Genomic DNA, 21,418 nt, shown 5'->3' on the forward strand with positions numbered 1-21,418 from the left:
TATATGTTATTACGTTCTAATGTGTTTGATGAGTAATACAAAGGCTATTTTTACATAACCTTGTGTGGATTTTTTTTTGTGGCGTGCCTAGTGTGTCGCTGCTGTGTGTGTGTTGCGCAAACACTTTACACATTGCCTCTGGGATAAGCCTGATTGCTCTGCCAAGCTATCACGCGGTGAGCAGGGGTTATCTTTGGTGTGTAACTCCCTTGCCCTGACTAGAGCGGTGGTTTCTGCCTTTCTTAGGCGCATGCTCTTGTCAACCAGAAATCCCATTTCTAATCAGTGGATCAATTTTGTTTATTTTCAAGCATTAAAATTAAGTCCACGAGTTGGTTTATCAGCCGCATTTGATACTGTTGATCACAATTTCCTGCAGCAGTGGCTGGAAACGTTAGGGGTCAAGGGAGCAGCACTGGCCCTGCTTTCCTCCTTTCTGAATGAAAGGAGACTAACAGTGACGTTAGTCAGGTATCAATCGGAGCCATATATCCTCCCTTGCGGAGTTCCTCAGGGATCATCTCTGAGCCAATCCCTTTTTATTGTCTATGTCTCGGAACTCGCCCCTTTGATCCGAGTATGTGGTTTCAGCTTGACATCTTTTGCTGACGATACCCAGATAGTAGTGACAGCATACAGACGTGAAACATCTCCTGACCTACAGTTTCAGTACAGTATGAAAGAAATACACAGATGGATGGGAACACATTGTCTTAAACTCAACTCCAAGAAGATCAAGGTCATAATCTTCAGTAACCTGCAACCCAGTTGGGACAATCTCTGATGGCCGGCGGAGATGGGTCAACCACCAAAACCAGCGCAAAAGGCAAAAAATCTGGGAGTGTGGATTGATAACAAACTAGCACCCTCATACCAGACAAATGCTATCGTCTCAGCTTCCCACTTTCTACTAAATAAATTAAATAAGATCCTACCATACATTCCTCTGCACTTTAGAAAGCCGGTGGTAACAAAACTAATCCAGTCAAAACTGGAATATTGCAATGGGCTCTACCTGAGCATACAGAAGTAATATCTAAAAAAGCTCCAGACTGTTCAAAACACAGCTGGTCGGTTGTTGGCAAACATCTCTAAGTACGAATCAGTAACTAAGGAGATCCACACACTTCACTGGCTCCCGGTAGTAGAACAAATTAAATTTAAGTTACTATGTCTGTCAAGCATACAAGGCACTGAGCAACACAGGACCTTCTTTTCTCAGACATCTTTTTGTCTGGTATGAACCGGCCAGACACTTATGCTTCACAGGTGCTAGACTCATGAAAGTGCAGAGAATTCGATCTGCAGGTTGGGGTGGCCGAAGTTTCCCCTATGGTACCGCAAAGCTCTGGAATATGCTGCCAATTGAGCTCAGAAGTGCAAGCTCCCTCATCATTTTCAGGCAAGGGCTACTGGCTAGTCCAGAATTAGACACCGGGCTGGGCTTACTATGTTCATAGCGCCAAGACAACTCCGGGTATTCGTGCGCTCAATAAATCTCATTAACATAACATAACACATCTGTTTTCTATTCACCTTTGGCCAATTTTCAAAATTGAATGCTACAATGTATGCAACCTATTTAACAGAACATCTCGCCTTTCAATCCACCTCCATTTCGAACTTTCCCACTTCCATTTCAAACTTTCTTCATTAAACTTAACTCGGAGCCTTTGGCCCCAACACTTGATAGTTAGATTATGCAGCTGGCTTGCATTCATAGCAGTACTTGTGTAAAACCCTCACACGAACTACCATTTCAAAAAGTTTCTCTCAGTGGAGTGGATTTTGAATATATTCTTGAGGAAGCTAATTGCTTTTCCAATATAGTTTTTAAATAATGTGTTACAGGAATTAAATATAATACGAACTAATGTGTCATTTAAATGATTTGTTTAATGCACAGAGAGAAATTCTGATTCTCATTTATGCTAGTTAGTGCAACTTTTGTAACTGAAGATTGACTATCACAGTATACAACTCAGTGATAGGACGATAAAAGTCTTCTCAAAGTTCTTTCATGGAACTTGACCTGTCCAAAAGAAAACAAATTGAATTAAATACAGATGCTTACTGATGCAATTTATGGAAATTGAAGCACATTTAAGAAACGGAATTATCACGTTTCTGAGTAAAAAAAAATACACCTCATATTTAATGCATGAATGACTATTCACTCAGTGTTTTGTCACAGGACAGAAAGCCATGTTTACCTAAAGCAGTAAATTAAAAGTGGAAATAGGCATTAGTAAGATGATTGATCCGAGAGTAATGAAACAGAAATATGACGAATGCAGGGGGACTGTAATTTGACAGGTAAATGAAAAAAATGAGGCCAAGGAATCAATGATGTTACAGTGAGGCTGCCTTCAGACCAGATGTTGTGATCCAATGTTTACCATTGCACTAATGTTCCCTGATCTAGAAAAACATTACAGTCATTCCTATCTGGCTATAGCTCTGGGTAACCGAATGAGTGACCTGCGATAGTTACCCTTCAAGTTAAAAATAGCACATTGACCTTATAGTCTGTTCTTTGTTCGAGTTCAAAACTTATTTTGCAGTCTCTACCATCCCAGACTCTTTGCTTCCCCACACACCCATCCTAGATGGGGTATCTCAGAAAGGGCTGATGTGATTGAAATGGTAATTAGAAATATTGCACAAAATGGCTAGCGTGATGGGCTGAAGTACTGCAGCAGATAGTCCATGACAACATCTCATGCTTTTTTAATAGCAGTCATATCATTGAGCAATACAATATTTTCCTGCATACATTAGATGTACAATTCTCTATTGTTATGGGCAGCAATCAAGTATTTAGTAATTATTTTTCTTCCTCCTCACATCACACCTTGGGCACTCCGTCATCATCTCCAGCATCAATAACTTTTGTAAAAGCCATCAAAATTATCAATTGTTAATTACAAGCATTGAGATAATGTGAAAGGCTTCCGCTATTTTTCTTTTTTACAGTGAATGTTTGAGGCATCCTGCAGCTTTGCATGCAGGTCTGCAGTAAAGGATTTCGAATATGTGAATTTGTATTGAGACAATTCAAGATCTTGATCGCTCTGGAGTAGGAATCAGAATGTGGTTACCTATTTGTTATTTCTTCCTAGAGTAGAAAAAAGTGAGCTGTCTTGAAAATATTTTAAATTGTACTGAAAACATGAGATATACAGAAATGGTTAAAAAACAATTGACAAAGTTATGTTTGCTTTTATGCCTCAAGTGTCAAGTTTTAGACATTTTGAGGTTGCTTGGAATGTGAAAACTTCATTTTCTAAATTCTTGCCTTTTCACTGGAGAGAAACCTATGTAATGTCTACTTTCATTGTTGTTCAGCTGATGCAGTCTGCACCTGCATTACCAGCTAAACCTTCCTGCTGATCAAGATGAAGGGCAGCATAGCACAAACACTGTGTAATATGTCCTCACATGTAAAATCCCAGAAATGGGCCCATCATTGCTAGATACAATCAGCAATCTCACTTTTTTTTTATCATGCCAGATATCTAAAGGATCTTGCAGTCTTCGACCAAAGCACCAGGGCACAATGTCTTCACCTTAGGCATCTTGGCACACAGACAGCAGACATCTTTTTTTAAATAGCTAAAGATGCACCCCTACAAGGAAGACCAACAGGCGTGTTTGAAAGTGGTTCAACAGCATAGCAGGTGAGCATGAGCTAAGTTTTAAAAACACAGCACAGCCTATTAGATTTCTCCTGACTTGCAACTTTAGCAGTACATATATATAAACTCCGCCCTGGCTATATCGCCTCCTGAGACATGGAAAACTGCTGTAGAGAGTATTTTAATTGTGTGAAATTCTCGAAAAGACCTAGATTTGGCAGCATCAGAACTCCACCCAGCTGCTGCTACCACTTACATAGAACATTACACAAAATAGACAGCAGATCTGGAGACCCGGCACTCCAACGGTCCGTGGTAAGACCATAATCTGATGTCAACAAAGGTAACAGACTCAAAATAGCAAATCCCTGCACAGTGTCACTATTACATACCCGCTATGAATCTCAAGCTGATTATTGGTGAATAGATGCATTGGATATATATTGAGCAGTGATCCTGATCATGTATATTTTCAAGTACTAAGTAGACTGTCCACTAACACACTCTACCGGTCAACCATTGATCTCTCAATCGGTCAGCCAGCCTACGATCCATTCCTCCTTGTATATTCTACATTCCAACAATTCTTATTTATACTTTAGACAAATATGACAACAATAATTCTTTCGGGTTGATATGTATTCGCAAAGGCAGCAAATAGGGCAATAGCAACTATTTAAAAATAGTGTGTCATACATCTATGCACTCCTAGAGTTAATAAACACTACATTAAATAAAATGTTTTTTTATTACTAAAATCAGTGGGACTGATTTTGGCACTAGCAAGGTGATTTTTAATTCCTGGGGAGACCCCGCTGACTGAGGAAAATATATCCTCACTGATTTTCTAGGAAATTACAAGCTGCAACCTGTCTTTAGATCATGATCTACAAGTTATCCAAATTATTTCAATTTTGAACGGAAGTGTGGTAGTGCATTGTGTTTATATTTGCAAAAGAGAATACCGATCAACAATCAGAATTCTTTTTTTAGGAATGGTTCAGTATTAGCTTTGGAAAATTGCACGTATTTATATACTAAGCAAAGTTAGGCACTTAAAAGAAAGCATTGCTTGATTGTAAAATTCCTGAAGAGATTCGGTTACATTTGTCAACATTTGTGTCAAATGCAAATTGTAACATCAATATACTTGCAGCACAACGTTCCTATCAACACATAATATATTATATCACAAATCAACCATGCCAAGATAAGGGCAGCCAAATTATTCTGTTCTCTTTTTTATTGACAGTTATTTTTTTAAATAATTACAACAATAAAGAAACAATGGTAAGTAAATAAGATGCAATTGTATAAAAAACCCATATTAACCCTTCCCTTTAATAAGACACTTGCAGCAGACAAGAGCTGATGCACCCAACCTCCCTCCAAATCAAAATAAATATGTTAATAAATATAAAATAATTCACCACACAGCCCTTAACCTTTTGACTGCCATTACATGAATCATGGATTTGATTTAACCTTGGGACATCAGAATTATGTAAAATTGCCCACAGCAGCCAGAGGGTTATAGTGTTGTAAACATAAGCAGGTAGTTGTAAAGGCTTAGTTAGACAACATGGTCTCAATGAACCTTTGACCTTTAATAATTCAACATTCAGAGAGGCTGAAGAGGTAACTTAACAGTGAGGTGAACTGTTACATATTATACCTAATTAATGCTTCATTACAATAGCATGGACTTAGTGGAAAATTCAACAATTGATCAAGCATTCAGGAGGAAAGAAAATGTGTCCATGCACTGTAACATCTTTCCTGAATATAATGACCAATTACAATATACTTTAGCACCATTTAGTCAGTCTTGCACACAAACAATTTTTGTGTTTGTCCATAGAAGTACTAACACAAAAGGTTACTGAATGAAACCTTGCAGTGACAAAATACAATGAAAAAAACTCAAACAGCAAAGGAAGCTAAATACTGAGAAAAATAAACATTGTTCACAGGAAATATGTAAATATGTATGAATACATAGTCATTTTCCATTCACTCATACAAGGCTCATGGGAACATTGTGTATCTTCTGTACAATCATTTTCAAATATTGCCATACATTCCATTTTCTACTAATAACTACTAATAATTATCTCTCTATTTGATTGTTAAGAGATTGGATTGGTCAAGGCTTTTCACTGACATATAAAATGATCTTCCATGAAGGGACATAGCCTCTCCACTCACGTGGTCCATATTATTATATCATAGGTATGGTACTGATTTACTAATATCAGAAAAAGATGCCCATACTGTGAGACATTACTAACTCGTGCTCATCAGAAACCATCATTGTTGGTAAGCAACTACAGAAATGTCTCTACTATTAAATGGTATATCGGTTTTCAAATCCTAAGGATTTATCAAATGCAAAAACTTTCATTAAATGCAGGCACATTCAGAACAATATGAAATGCAATAATTATGATGTTTAAATAAGGTTTGAAGTGAAAAGCTTATGAAGTTAAAAGTTGTCTTTTCTTTTACTGTATACATACAAGAGTGGGAGAAAAGTGTTTCCCGATAGCACAAACATAACGTTCGTTGAAACCTTTTTTTAATAGGCTGTCTTTCTGTTCAAAGAAATAGAACTGAGTTTGTTTGTGGATCTATTAGAATCTCAAAATGAATCAATTACCACCTATTTGAATCTGTTGTGGATACACCAGCATATGACAAGGTAGCAGAAATAATAACCAACATGATGATTTGATAGTTCACAGAGGATTCTTGACCTCTGAAATTAATATTTAAATCCTGTTTTGAACGCAAAATCAGGAATTTCAAAATAAGAATAAAGATGTTTACACGCCCTTTCAGAATGCTGCACTGAATCTGGAGGTAATTCCCACCTCACTTGTTATACCCTCCACAATTACAGATTTGCAGATATAATATTGAATGGTGCCCTGTAAAAGCATTAGATTGGTTTACGGGGAGACTCTAAATGAACCAGTTAGTAGAAGGCATCAGGATACTCACGCATAAGTGGCACAATGTAAAGTTATGGAAATAGAGGTTTGCAAGTAGGTTTTGATGTACATAAGGAGAGAATGGGAACATTCACCCAACAATCTAAGCTGAGCAAAGAAAGCTTTAAAGGTGTATTAGAGAAGGATGTTTAATGTACCCCACACAGCAAGAAGAGAAGATTAGAGAAAACACACAAAATATCTTGTAAAGTTAAAGAAAGGTAGTATTGCAAACATTTTCTGTTAAGCAATTCCAAGTTGAAGCACAGGCCGTCATTCTATTATTCATCATACACATTTGACAAAAGAATGTATAATGCAAGAACCTGGCTATCTACAACAGCAGCATTTAACCATTTCCTGTATGGTGACTATATTAAGACATATTTACACAAGACCTGTTCTCATTCTGAAATATCCATATACATTTTTTTTCAAATGCCAAACAATTAGACTGTGGCACTATTCTCAACACATTTTAATACCATAAAAGCAGTTTCCTAAAAAAAAATCCTTCTTCCCTGTGCATATGTTTTCTGTAGAACAGGCATAACAAAATTAGTTTGTGTCACATAGGTTTTCTAATTTTAAATGGATTTCTCTCATTGCAGCCAAATGATTATTGATATTTACAAAATCCATATTGATCCTGGAATTGTATTTTAATTGCCATTCCTCCTTGTCATCCTTAGCATCCAGTGTCATAAAGACAGATAATCATTTTGTAGTATTGAAAGACATCTCTGTAACTTTAAAAATTTAGAGTTCAGTAATCTACTACATAATCAAAAAAATAATGATAGCAATGATGACATATGTGTACACTTTCAACCTACATAAAGTAGGTTTGGAGCATGTACAAGTGGACATATCAGACACATTTTCGCATCTTTGCCTGACAGGAAGCATTAGCAAATTATCATATTGTAAGTAAGTTTGAATAAGGGTTTTAGGGATTTAGGTGTTTGGCACAATATTGCCATTCATCTTATTTCTGCAACACACATAGTCACAATTCCTCAACAACCACATCTTACAGCTTGTAAAGTTGCATTTGCTACACCATTATTATGTGATATTCATTTGGTTATAATAACACTGTGCTAAGAGCATTCACATTGCCTGCATGAGAGCACATGGTTCAGTTCACCTTAAGGACTGCCACAAATTATAACATACAAGGGAACAAAAATAATTGCTTTCATGTGTACTAGTAAAGAATGGTGACATGATTGTGGTTCTAATAGCCTTAGTGAAGTTAAAGTGATTGTTGTTGCTCCATACCTGATTGTGAAGAGCATTTCAAAGGTTCTTCCTGATCTCTTCCACAGCACTCTATCCAGAATGTTTTCTTTTAAATCTGTGCACACTAATAGCAGGTGATGGTGCCAATTTTGGATCACCGGAGTCAACATTTATAAGCTGGACTCTGAGAAGGTTTATCAAACCTTTCTCCCAGAATGCTTTCTTCATCTGCACTACCGATATACAGAAGATCCTGGCAGACATCCGGATACTGTGGAAGCATATCATGCCACTGGGCTTGACACTGAGATGACAGTTGACACATGGAACATCACAATTTGTTTTGAATCTCTATAAGACTTTGAGTGAGGTATGCTAGAAGCTATGTATGTTGCAGCGATCAATTAATGAGATTCTTGACTAATATAAATATATGGTTAGACGTTTTGCTAACAAAACATGGATATAAGGGACAGATTACTGTTGAACCTAAAGTTAAAGTTCTAAACCAACATTGTGGGTGTAAGGTTGGAATTATCAACTAGATTTATAGGTGGAAGTAGTTAATATGTTCCCTAATAATTTCTTCAAATCTGCTCTAAACCTACAACAATTGCTCAGTAATTTATCTGAAGTCTCCTAACAAATACAAAAATCATTTACATTAAGATGTTAGAAAACAAATAGGAAACTAGGCTGTGTAACCATGAGAAACACTGGAATTAACCGTGATGGAAAACACAAGCTGTCCTATGCATACAATATTTCCTTCCAGGAGGAAAGGGTTGGGATCTAGTTTTAGCCATTCCTGTCATTCCAACCACCATTTGTAGACACTTCATCAGCAGCTAGTAGTCAACAGGTCGAGTAAACTTTTTGTCTTTTGGTTTCTATTCACAAGAGCCCATACCAGCTGATCTCCTATGTTGTACCATCCGAAACAGAAACCTGTTTGACAGCAGGCAAGTAACATATTCTTTAAAATATGTCAAAAGTGCTTCCATGCAATGGCTTTTGAGACATTCTCGAAGAGTGAAAGGTTAGAAACGAATCCATACCTGGTAGGAGCAGTCACTCAGGTCTGTGACTTGCTAGGCTTTGAAAGATTAATTGTTGGGGTAGGGGAAGCCACTGGGACTTTGATTTACATTGAAGGAGAGAGTCCCTGTGGAATTCGAAGCACCAAAGTTCAGCAAAATGTCGGAGTCACTTGACATTTTCGCCTGCTGACCCACCTATCCAGTCAAACCATTGTGATTCAGCATACAAACTATTTTCTACCTGAGAGCAGCATGTTTCTTTTCATTAAATAAGTTTATCCAAACATAGTCTCTTGTCACATTAAACTAACGTAGGAGGTGGGTTTACTCGGTCCTAAATCAACTTGACTGAGCTTTACATTCTTGCTTGCTGCCTCCATCGTGATTTATGTTTGAATTTCTTCCTCATTTTTGAAAGGCGATTCATAAAGATTACGGGTAGAGTTGAAGTTCGGCGCCTACAGATAATTATATTACATTAATGGAGGCAATTGCATGACTAAACTGTAGATTATACTCTAAGTTAACTAATCACACGCCTGATGGAAACCTTAATTGCTTTGTAAGCAAAACAAAGAAATCAGTGGTCCTTTCTCAATCTAATGGGCATAATTGCTAGCCTCGATTTGTGATTGCAGATGCTTTGATATTTCACAAAGTTCATTGTTTCACAATGAGTGGGGGTTGAAAGTGAACAATTATAAATAAAAATAAAACGTATATGAATGTGTTACAATAAACTTTCCGACCCAGTCAAGTGGCAGGAGAAAGTTAAGTACTTTCGCTCACTCACTTGACAAAGCCATAGTAATAATCAGTAAAAATGTACATGTTGTAGTAAGTGCTGATCTTTACTGTTCAATCATATATCAGTTTGAATACACATACATGTTTAAGATATATGCATATGTATTCATGCAATCAAATGTTGCATAAACAAATGAGAAGGCCTATACAAAAGCAGCTCCAAAGATGTAATGCTGCATTCAAAATGTTCTAGTTAGTAAATATATGTTCAGCACCGTGTGATATCATCAGTCAGAAAGGAACTTTATTTATTTGTAATTCATTATTAACCCTTATCAGATTGTGACTTAAAATGAACCAGTCACTGGATTCACCTATTGGATTTCAAGTAAATGCAAGTTTAAAACATTGCAATTGTTATTAATCATTGCTGCTTTACATTGAGGCTAAAAAAATCGAAATATCTCTATAATAAATAAACAATTTAATTTTAAACTGTGAGTGTTTTAGAACGCTGTTTCCCCAACATACCATCTGAGACGCCTTTTGAATTTAGTATCCATAAAGCTTGGGGAGGGTCAATTACCTCCCTTCCCAGAATAGGTACAGATGTTTTAACAACCTCTTTGTTGGTGCCATTGTGTAGTTGGTAGCATAGCTGCTGTTGCACATTATTTGTAGCATATCCCAAAGCCCCTTGTCTGTGTTGTGCTTGGTGCATGTTTAGGGTGGGTGCTTGCTGATGTGTGTGATTTAATGGAAAACAGAAACTGAGAAAGCATATTTGAGGAAACCAAATCAAGGAAAAATTGAACATTAAAGGAAACATTTTGAAGGAAGGATAATTTTAAGGAATTCTGTGGGTCATTTGGGTTCAGGGATGGGCAATGTTTAGTGTGATCAGGGGTTTTTCAGGGCCAGGAATAATTGGCATTCAGGCAAAGAAAAGGGGTTTAGGGTTCAGAGATGGCTGGCGTGGCCGTGTGGCAAGAGGTTTTAAGGTTTACAGATCAGTGGTGTTTAAGAGTGTATGTGGTGTTTTCAGATTTCAAAGATGGGTAGAATGTAAAGGTGTTGAGGGGTTTTATGGTTCATGGATAGGTGGGGTTTAGGGCTGGTGAGGGTGTTAAGGATTAAGGGATGTAGAGATTTTGGTGTTCAGAGATGAGTGCATTAGGGTTATGAGGAGTTCTTATGGGTTATTGATGGTGGGTGTTTAATGGTGGTGAGGGCTTTTTAGAGTTCATGGATGAGTGGAGTTTAGTGTGTTGAGGTGTATTAAAAATATGGGATGCTTAGGGTTTAAGCAAAGAAAAGGTATTTTAGGGTTGGGGAACAGATGCATTTAGGGGTAATGAGTGATTTTATGGTTCCTGGAGAGTAGACTTTTGGGGTAGAAAGAGCTCTTAGTCTTCAGGGATGAGTGTAGTTTAGGTGTGGTGAAGGGTTTTAGGAGACAGGGATTGATGGCATTTTGGGGTTGTGAGGAGACAGCGATGAAGGGTGTTTACAGGTTATTTGTGTATTTTATTTGTGTATTTTATAAAGCGCGCAGCTATCCCAATGGGGTGTCCCGGCGCTGATTGATCAGAGGCAAATGGTCCGAGACAGAGGCTTATAGGGAGAACAAGAAAGTTTTAAGGGATCTGCGGAATTCAGGTTCCCATTGGCTCATCCGAAGGTACAGCGGGAGCTTATTCCAGCGTTGGGTGGCACATACCTCAAAAGTTTTGCCACCCGATCGGGCTTTTTTAAATCTAGGAGTCGCCAGTAGCAGTTTAGTGTTTGAGCTGAGGACTCTCGAGTTACTGTATGGACGGAGACTTGATCTCAGATGGGCTGGGCCTTTGCCTTTTGTTGTCTGATAGGACAGAGTCATGGCTTTGAAGTCAATACGCTTAGAAATAGGGAGCCAGTGCAATTTCATTAGGCAAGAGGAGATGTGTTGCCTGAGGGGGGATACCGCCGATCAAACGGGCAGCTGCGTTTTGCACCGTCTGCAATCTATGGCACAGGCCTGCTGTCAAACCTAGGTATAGACCATTGGCATAGTCAAGGTGCAAAATTATAAGTGCGTGGACTATAGTTTTGCGGTTAGCACTGGGTAAATAGTTTATGAGTTTTTTTATGATTTTGATTTTGGAGAAACATGCTGCTGATACTGTTTGGACCTGATTCCCGAAGGATAAAGGGTGGTCCCATCGGACCCCTAAGTTTCTAACAGAATCCTTCGGGCTGGGAGCCTGGCTCAGATCATCCGGCCACCAGAGGTTGGAATCTAATGGAGATAGTTGATTGAAAAACAAAACCTCTGTTTTTCCCGCATTGAGTCTGAGGAAATTCAAATCCATCCATTTGGAGATATTCCTGAGACACATCTTGAGGGGATCAAAAGTGGTCAGAGATGGCTCATCGAAAGTAAAAAGCAGCTGAATATCGTCGGCATATGATGTTGTTTTAATGCCCAAGTGTGAGATCATTTCAGCTAAAGGGGTAAAATAAACATTAAACAGGAGGGGGCTTAACGAGGAGCCCTGAGGAACTCCCCATTTCAGTGGCCTAACTGAGGAAGTATAGGGAGGGGTATGAACCTGTTGTTTTCGGTCCGCGAGGAAGGAGCCTATCCATTTAAGCACCATTCCCTGGATCCCAACGGAGCTTAGCCTTCTCAACAGGATAGGGTGAGAGACGGTGTCAAATGCTGCCGATAAATCCAACAGCACCAACACCGCCCTCGAGCCCCGGTCAAGTGTCCACTGTACAGAATCCGCCATTTCAATCAGGGCCGACTCCGTACTATAGCCCGAGCGAAAACCGTGCTGGGAATCATGTAGGAGGCCCTGATCCTCTATAAAGCTAGCAATTTGCTAATGAGCTAGTTTTTCCAATATCTTGGCTGGGGCGGGGAGGAGGGAGATAGGCATGTAGTTTGCTGGGGTCTCTGGATCCGCGATTGGCTTTTTTAAGATAGGGACTAGAAATGCATGTTTCCATGCTTCAGGATAAATACCAGAGCTAAGAGAGGCATTCCATATGGGGTTAAGATGGGGGTTGAGAAGAGCTGCTAGTGCTTTATATTGTTTTGCTGGCCAGGGGTCCCTAGGAGATCCAGATTTGCATTTGAGCAATTCCTGAAGGGAAGTTTCTTCAGATATTTCCGAAAATTCAGTAAAGACTGGGGCTGAGGTGTTGCGATCCATCGGTACCTCCTTGATATCAGGGCTATCCCTGGTCGCAAATGAGGCATAAATAAGAGCAATTTTCTCCTCAAAGAACTCGGAGAGTTGAGTGCAGAGAGATTGAGACACCGGCTGGTGTCGATTCAAGGCTTGTGGATCAGTGAAAGATCTAACAATCGTGAAAATCTCTCTGGGGGCGTTGCTGGCTTTATCGATTTTGTCTGATAAAAAACGTCTTTTTTGTAATATGATCAATTTACGGTACTCTTTGAGGGCAGTGCGATACTCAAGTTTACTTTCTATTGAGTACCTCAGTCTCCAGCGTTGTTCCAGTACTTTGCAGGAAGACTTTTTCTGCCTCAGTTCGTCCGAGTACCAGCGGGCTGCGTGTGCAGACCTGAAAGTTTTGATTGGCCTAAGAGGAGCCAGTGACTCGATTGACACGCCCACCCAGTCATTAAGTTTGGCAATACACGAGTCTAAGTCAGAGGCAGGAGGTGGACTAGCGTTTATTAGGTGCTCTTGAAGAGAAGCCTGAGAGATTTTACTCCAATTTCTCCCAAATTCCTTAGGGACCAGAGAGGGTCTGTCAGAGTGGGTCAATTGAATGAAAAAAGGAATGAGGTAATGGTCAGACCATATGACCGATATAGGGTCTTTGATCGAGATATCAGGAAGGTTGGAGCATATTAAGTCCAGTGTGTGTCCAGCTCTATGATTGGGAAGAGAGACTAATTGGATCAAATCACAGGCTGCCAAAGTGGTGATAAAATTCGAGCTGATAGGACAGGAGATATCTTCGGCATGTAGGTTAAAGTCTCCAAGGATCGTAAAATTAGCATATCGAGTGCATGCTTGGGTGATATAGTCCATCAAAGCTGGAAGATGGGTATGACTGGAATTGGGTGCAGGTGGAAAAGGTGGTGATGAGTCAGCTAATTAAAAGCATCTAAAGTAATTGACAATATAAAAGTTAGGAATATGAAATAATGTTCCCTGAAGTAAAGCACTGAAATGAATATTTCTGAAAGTAAGACCTACAACCATTGCATTTACACTGAAAAAATAAGCATTTAAAAGCCAATTCTGACCGAAAAGACATTCTATGAAAAGGTAAATGCCATTCATTCTGAGCATTTCCATTAAACAGTTTAGATGAAATGGTTTCTCAGTAATGGCATACCATGAAATTGCTTTTCTAGGAAATCACAACAGGGTGTATGTGCGAGTACGTAACATTCTGTTATTTAGAGCTACAACATTATATGCAGGGTCTCTGTGAGCAGAGACAGCTTTCCTCCCATGCATACCTACTTAATCTATTGGGCCATCAAGTGGAGGGTGACAAAAGTGAGTGTGCCGGCTTCATCTAGACAGACTGAAAACCACTACACATAAAGGACTCTGTTCTAGTGATATCATAAATGGCCAGTATACAATAAGCATCCAAACATTGTTATCCATTACACCTTGTTGTGTACTCTCCTGGTTTTCGAAAACTAAGATATGATGTTGTGTTTAGGGTTTTTTCCTGCATCTCTAGGGTTTCGGCAGGAAGCAATGACACTGATGTGCTATGAAGCATGCTGGTAAGTAAGCTCTACTGAACAACATACATGTGCTAATAGAACAATTCACAAGGCAAAATGGGAGCCTCCAAAAAGCAAGCAAGGCCTTTTTAATAAGTGAGAATGAGTTACATTTCAGTGAAGTGTAGACATTTTTCCGCGTTGTGTCCATCCAAATGCAGTGCTGCTTGTCAGTCAGAACATTGCTAACCAGGCATAGGAATTACATAAGAAACATTATGGCCAGGATTATAGAATCTAGTTTTGTATTAAGGAGTATCAAGAGACATGACTCTGACATTTTTCAAGATCATTTAACTTATTTTTTTCAGACACACTTTACCACAACTACGTGATGTTTTCTCCACAGCAACTTGAGATGTTTTCCCTTCTAACGGGCCTATCTGCATGTCTACACGTCACAGATTTAGAGGTCAAAGTGCCCCAAACAAATGTAAGGAATAGATTAGTTTTTCGTGAATTTTGTGAGATAATTTGAAGTATTATCTTAGGTTTTCACCTACGGAATCCACTACAGCAGTCAGACCAAAGTAGTGTTTATGCTGGAGTCAGCCTCCTGCTTCTTGTCATTGTATTTTTTGGTTTTACAAAAGTTGGTACAAGGATGCTTAGTATTTTTCTGAACATTTGAATACATTCGGGCATGATGTCAGTCTGACTATCGTTTATCTCAAGTATGTCCTTTTAATGCTGTATAAAGGAATTTGACGTATCTCCACAAAACCTCTCCCAAAAATATAAACTATTTTCTTACGATTCTGATAAGTTTAGTGTTTATTAGAAGAAATGTCAGAATTTAAGTGGGGGCGGGAACATCAGAAGGATGTACACAAAATGTAATTCCTATATTTGGTAAAGCATAATGCCTCACTAGAAACTGACAGATTTGACAGATACACTGAGGCCTTTCTCCATTGTGCTTTTGTGAAATCAGTATGATTGGTTTTACTGTATGTGAAATCATTTTTGTAGGTATGTAGGTGGAAATGGAAATGCAAATAGTGAGTCAAACTCGTGAAATTATGGACGCAGATTGACTGGAATTTAAGATTTACCATGTTCGAATTCTCTTGGACCCCTCAAATATCACCCTGCATGAAATAGGAAACAGCCGTACAAGACAGCATGTGTGGTACATAACCACAGCAAAAGACACCAGGGCTAATCCAAAGAAAGGGAAAATGCTCTCAATTTCCAGAGTATGGATATCGGACTCCGATATCTTAATACAACACGCATAGTAAAAACTAAACACGTTTCTGTGCCCAAGGAACATATCAACAAACACCTCAGACTGTTGTACATTTGCTGGCATGTAATTGTGTAAATATGAATGCAGGATTTCAATCTGGTTGAAAACAATATATGTGACAAACCACAGAGAAAAGGTTATAAAGGAATAAGTGTCTTTCTTCACACAAAAACTATTCTTGAACTTTAACTGTAAGTTTAAGGTATCAAAGTCAGCTGTAATAACAGGACTTAAAAATGCTGATCCCTTCGTGTTCGAAATATTAGTTTTACAATATGTACAGAAGAAATGTGTATCTTTGGAGAACTACACAGAGTATTATCAGCATTGGCTGTTGTTTTCGCTGATCTAGTAGTTTGCAAATACCCTAGTAAAAAAAAGCCCAATGTGCAATCCCTGTTCTGTTTAGACGCACTTTGCCAGAGTGCAAACTAAAGGTCAACGGACAAACACGAGGGACAGTACTCAAAATTGATATCATGTGCAGTTCATACAGCATCAATATATAACGTAATAATGACTGTCAACAGTTCAACTATTGGGTTCAAGGCAAGCTCTTCGTTTGTTTCAAGAGCTCCGGTACATTCCCAGCGCTGCATTTCACACATGCTAGGCTCACAGAGCACGTACTGTCGCGACATCTTTAATAGGTTTCCGGCCCAATGCCCACGAGCTTAGTGCTCCATGGAGCAGTTACTAAAATCAATAGAAAGGGCAGTCAGTGGCTGACATTCCTATCTGGAAAAAAAGAATTGATATTAACCTGCTCTGCAGGTCGCACTGAAGAGACAATACTGTTGTCATTAAAAGTAGAACAAAAATATGAACTGCTTTGGTGGTCCTGTCTTTTCTTTTCATGATTGGATGCGTTCATAACCTCCAGTGACTTTGCTTGCCCGTTGAGAACTGCAAACATGCGATATGTTAAAAATGCACTAGACATGGTACATGCAGCCATCCTATTTGCTTCCCACTGGCACTGCAACTTTATATGTGTGCACTGTATTCAATTGCTGAGGTAAATCAAAGCGCCATTCAGACAAGTTAGAGCAGAAATGCATTGGTCTGCAACCAAAGCCAGGTTAGTAGGGAAAGCAAAGCCAACCGTAACACACAATGCACCTTGCAGCCTGATTTGTGAAAATAATGCACTCTTTATTTAACATGAGAGCTGACACAGAACAAACCTCATACCTGCTTCCTGCATATACTTTTAGCAATGTTACTTTAAAAAAAGACCATTTCTTTTACTAACTGGACGAGCAGTTCTTTTTTTTCGGATTCCATTTGAAATGCACCGCCTGCCTTCGATTCGCAACAGGCTCAATCGTCTTCTCCAAAGGCTGCATCAGAGTAACACTATTGCCAACAGCTTCCCACTATGGCTTCTGTTTTACAATACAGAGGCCCACTGCAAAGGGCTTTGAAGGCAGGGAGACATCCACTATAAGTTGCCTTCCTGAAGCGCCAAATCAAGGCTTCCGGCATGACACCCCCGGGAGAGCTACAAAAAAAGAGTTTTCAAGAAAAGAAACAAAGAGATCTATTTGAATATATGAAGGCTATAAATTAGTTAACAATGAGAACGTAGCTCAGAACAGCTGTATAAAACACAACAATGAATGTCTCATTAAGGCTGTTACTATATTGCAGATATTTTGGCCCCTTGTTGGTTGAAGAGCGGCTGTCAGAACAGTCTGAGGTCCCGCCTGTCATTCAGGTCTCCTGCTTGACCAAACCGGATGGTGGAGTTCAAACATAGCAGACGAGAAAGCAATTCTCTTTGGAGACAAAGCTGTTTGGGGTCTTCACACTTGCCTGTAAGTTCAGCTGCGTTTTGCTTCTGAATCTCAGTAGGTGTTTATTTTGTAGCTAACAACACATTAGCTTTCACAGAGGGAAAGTTCCATTTTATTAACAAAAATGGATTATAGTACAGGATTTCTTTGTTCCTCTTCTTTTTCGAATCTTAGAAATTAGCCGGGCATTGAGCGTGCAGAGGAAAGGCTTATGACAAAGAAATGCATACTGCAGGACTGAAGAAACGGCAGATACCATGTATCATGGAAGCTTCCCAGTTGAGTGAACTCCCACTCATGCTCGGGACAGGCAACCCCCTTGGGTTATAAAGATCAGCCTGATCCAGGCTGACAGACTCCTGCTCCCAGCTAGGAAACAGCATCACAGCTCTCTCGCTGAATTTTGAGTTAAAACAAGCCGCTAGGGATAAGAATCCTTCATCACACCCACTCTTGCATAGAGCGCTTGCAGTACAGTATGTGCCGCGGTGTTCCTTTGCGCTTGAACTGAAACACAGTGTAAACCAATACAAGGAGGCACAAGGCCAAAATGCAGGGGATGACTATGGCTATGGCTTTCACAGTGCCGGCTGTGTTGTCCAGTTTGATGACAATGTCTACGTCATCTTCAGGTTGTTGTCGGTCTTTGTCCCTTTCTGTTGTTCCATCACATCCCATGAAATCCTTCAGTATGGATCTGGGGTATCCAGGCTCCACCCTCAGCTTCTGGTTGTTGAATTTCCAGTACTCCCTTCCTTTGTAGAAGTAGGTGAAGCCTGTAAAATACAAATATGAATTGTGTTACATTATTAAAAAATTGTCTCTATCACTTTCCCTTTTTATCAAGAAAAGCAGAATTCATTTTTGAAGGCAATTCATAGATTTTAGTTACGGGGTAAAAGACTATTGCCTATGTCATAGTAATGGCAAAAGTACAATTGCAGGCTGTTTACAAAAATGAAGGCCTTCAAATGTTGCAACTATCGAATTGCTTAAGAGTAAACACGTCCAATATGCTAATACTTTAGCAACCTTTATAAATAAATTGTTTAGCAGATAATGTCGCCAATAAACTAAACCATGCATACTGAAAGATATTCAATCAGCTGGAAATGAAATAGGCATTTATTCCAAAGTGTTTTCCATCTTGATGAGACAGTTAAGTAGGATATAGGCCCACATGCATCTATATGGGCTTTTGCGATTTCTAATTTGCGAAAAATAGCGATTTGCAAATTAGAAATCGCAAAAGCCTATGCATGAATATTTTAGCATTTTTTATGCAATTCGGTAAAAATCGCTATTTTTACCGAATCGCATAAAAAATGCGATTTACAAATTGCGAATTCGCAATTCCCATTTATTCCTATGGGCTGAAATGCCCATAGGAATGAATGGGAATTGCGAATTCGCAATTTGAAATCGCAATTCAAGAAAGCATTTCAAGGGTGGATAGGGGGGTTCAAATGACCCCCCCCTGCACCCATGAAATGCCCTTTTACCTATAAGTTACATACACACATGTCCTAAGGACATGTGTGTCTGTAATTTAACAGTTTAAAAATGCATTTTTGTGCATTTTTAAACAATTTCGCAAATTACCACGAGGTTCAACTTCATGGTAATTTGCACTTGCAATTTCAAATTTCGCAATTTGAAATCAAATAATGCATAGCATTTTAGAAATCGCAAAATTGCGATTTCTGAAATGCTATCGCAATTGTATAAATCGCAAAAAAGTTGCGATTTCTAAAAAAGCATGATGCATCTCAAAAAGCATTTTTGGAATCGCAAACGGCCGATTTTAAGGAATCGCACCGTTTGCGACTCCAAAAATGCTTGATGCATGTGGGCCCATAGAAACATCTGCTCCTTTCTCTTTGGAACCTCAAATCTATACATCAAAGATCAGCATAATGTACAATTTCCAAAATCATCTTCCTTTTTTTTACATTAAATAGGCCTTTTTTCAGACATGTCCAAAGTCCCTACATTGACATCTTCTGCATGCGTTGATGCACTTCACTGAACTTTCTGCATTTGGCAGTTAATTCAATGCTCATTAAAGTGTAGCATGTGCATTTGTGAATATTAGAAACACACTTCTTTGTTGATGCACATTGGATGCAATTCATTTACTTTTCTGACACTCCACTAGGTAGGCTCAATTTCGAATGACCATTTGGAAATTAAGTGGTCCTACATACGCATCCATCACATACATCATGCACACTAAGAACAAAAGTACCTTACTACAGATTTTAGTTTTATTTTTCATAACATAAACTTGGCTTAAGTATGCAGTAGAGGGTGTAAAATAGGGCACTCTTCAGGGCATGCCTGGTTTCCATGAGGGTGCAAACCGAAAATGTTTGACATTTTATCCTCTGGCGGGATTAACTACAGTGGCGGCTCCTTCACTATGGCAGAGGAGTGTCACCCAACTGCTTTTAAGCAGTGCGTAGTAGAAACATAAAATGATAATAACTTTATGTTATTATAATTTTATGCTTTGTGCTGTTTGCGGGCAGGCGGTGCAGCTCTGCTTTCGGAGCAGGGCAGAGGAGGAGAGGTTTGACCACTCCTAAGTGTGAAATGACTGTTTGGTCGTCCGTCTCGGACCACCCAAACCAGTCATGCGCACTTTCCCCGTTCTCCATGCAGGCTGCATTACAGCCTGCATGGAGAACATGTCCAGGCCCACAGTCCCTGGTTGAGCCTCAAACCAGGGTGCTCAAAACCAATCACAACGCTGCATTACAGCATTGTAATTGGTCAGGGGAGACTGGGTGCTTACCAATCACAATGCTGCATTGCAGAATTTAGATTGGTCAGTGGGAGCTCATGTGCTTCCTGTTCCTCAAGTTCCATAAGGAGAGCAGGAGCAGAGACACTGGACACGGCGGCGAGGTACGTTTCTTTTTTTTAATATATATTTGCCCCAAAGCCCCCCTCTGCGACTGACCCCCGCACCCGCCACACGCGAGCTATGCTGGCTGCCACTGATTAATCAGCAGAGAATACCTGCAACACAGGGGTTTCCTTCCAAAGGGATACTGAAAGGGTTGCGAGACAAAGGTATTTATGAATCAAGATGTTTCCCCTAACACCAGGTCTGCCTCTCACACCTTCACACCACTGCCCTGGTATGCCCAGCGATGACGCACCACATCAACTTCGATGCCTATGCTTGCACTGTGGTTTGGGGGAACCGTTCATAAATTTCACAATGCACTGCCCTGTCCCACACCGCAGCCTTGGCCTGCCGGGGCCAGCGCCATCGACTCCGGTTTGTCAGTCGACAACAACACTTCAGCAAAGATGGCGACGCTGCTTGCACGGTGACCTGCCAGCATCACAACGAGCATCGCACCACTTTGCACTGCAGCCCTGGTCTCACCATCACCGCTGGGCGCATGTCACTGAGTTACTGCCAGCAATGCAACTTCATGGCACCGCACCACTGCACTTTGCACCGCAGCCTTGACGTCCGGCGTCGCTCCCAACTTCAACCACATGTGTGGCTTCAAGGGCCCGGCAACTCCTGCACTGACCGCCAAAGCCAATACCTGCCGATGCCAGCTCTTCGGAGCTCATCGCAAGGTCCCCGACGCCCTACATTTCTAAAGGTACCTTTTTGCGGGTCTTCCTGACACTGTAGATTGCCTACGACTGTGCAGTCAGCCAGAACTGTTTGGATTTGTTATTCACAATGCCGTGATAGGCCTGGACAGAGCTATTGACCCAAAGGCACTATTCTTTAAGTCTAAGTTTGCTTATTGATATTTCTAAGAACTGTGTGGTGGATTTTTATCGTTTTGGGTCTTGTTTTGCACAGATAAAATATTGCCTATTTTTCTAAAAACTGGTGTTGTGTCCTTTTGTGGTGTTTTCACTGTATTACTGTTGGTTATGTGCAAAACCTTTACACACTGC

At 39.8% G+C, this 21,418-nt stretch overlaps 1 protein-coding gene across 2 annotated transcripts in view; it reads right to left on the reverse strand.

The window, feature by feature from the left end:
* Window positions 1–16,817: 16,817 nt before the first annotated feature.
* MMP16 (matrix metallopeptidase 16) overlaps window positions 16,818–21,418 on the reverse strand; it is a 514,191-nt gene continuing 509,590 nt past the window's right edge. For both annotated transcript variants that reach the window (XM_086965967.1, XM_086965966.1), the window contains one exon: window positions 16,818–18,258. In XM_086965967.1, the coding sequence (XP_086822093.1) occupies window positions 17,924–18,258 (335 nt within the window). In that variant the 3' untranslated portion in view covers window positions 16,818–17,923. The remainder of the gene's footprint in view (window positions 18,259–21,418) is intronic.

The sequence above is a fragment of the Lissotriton vulgaris genome, chromosome 4_1 (assembly GCF_964263255.1).
Source record: "Lissotriton vulgaris chromosome 4_1, aLisVul1.2, whole genome shotgun sequence".
Classification (NCBI taxonomy): domain Eukaryota; kingdom Metazoa; phylum Chordata; class Amphibia; order Caudata; family Salamandridae; genus Lissotriton; species Lissotriton vulgaris.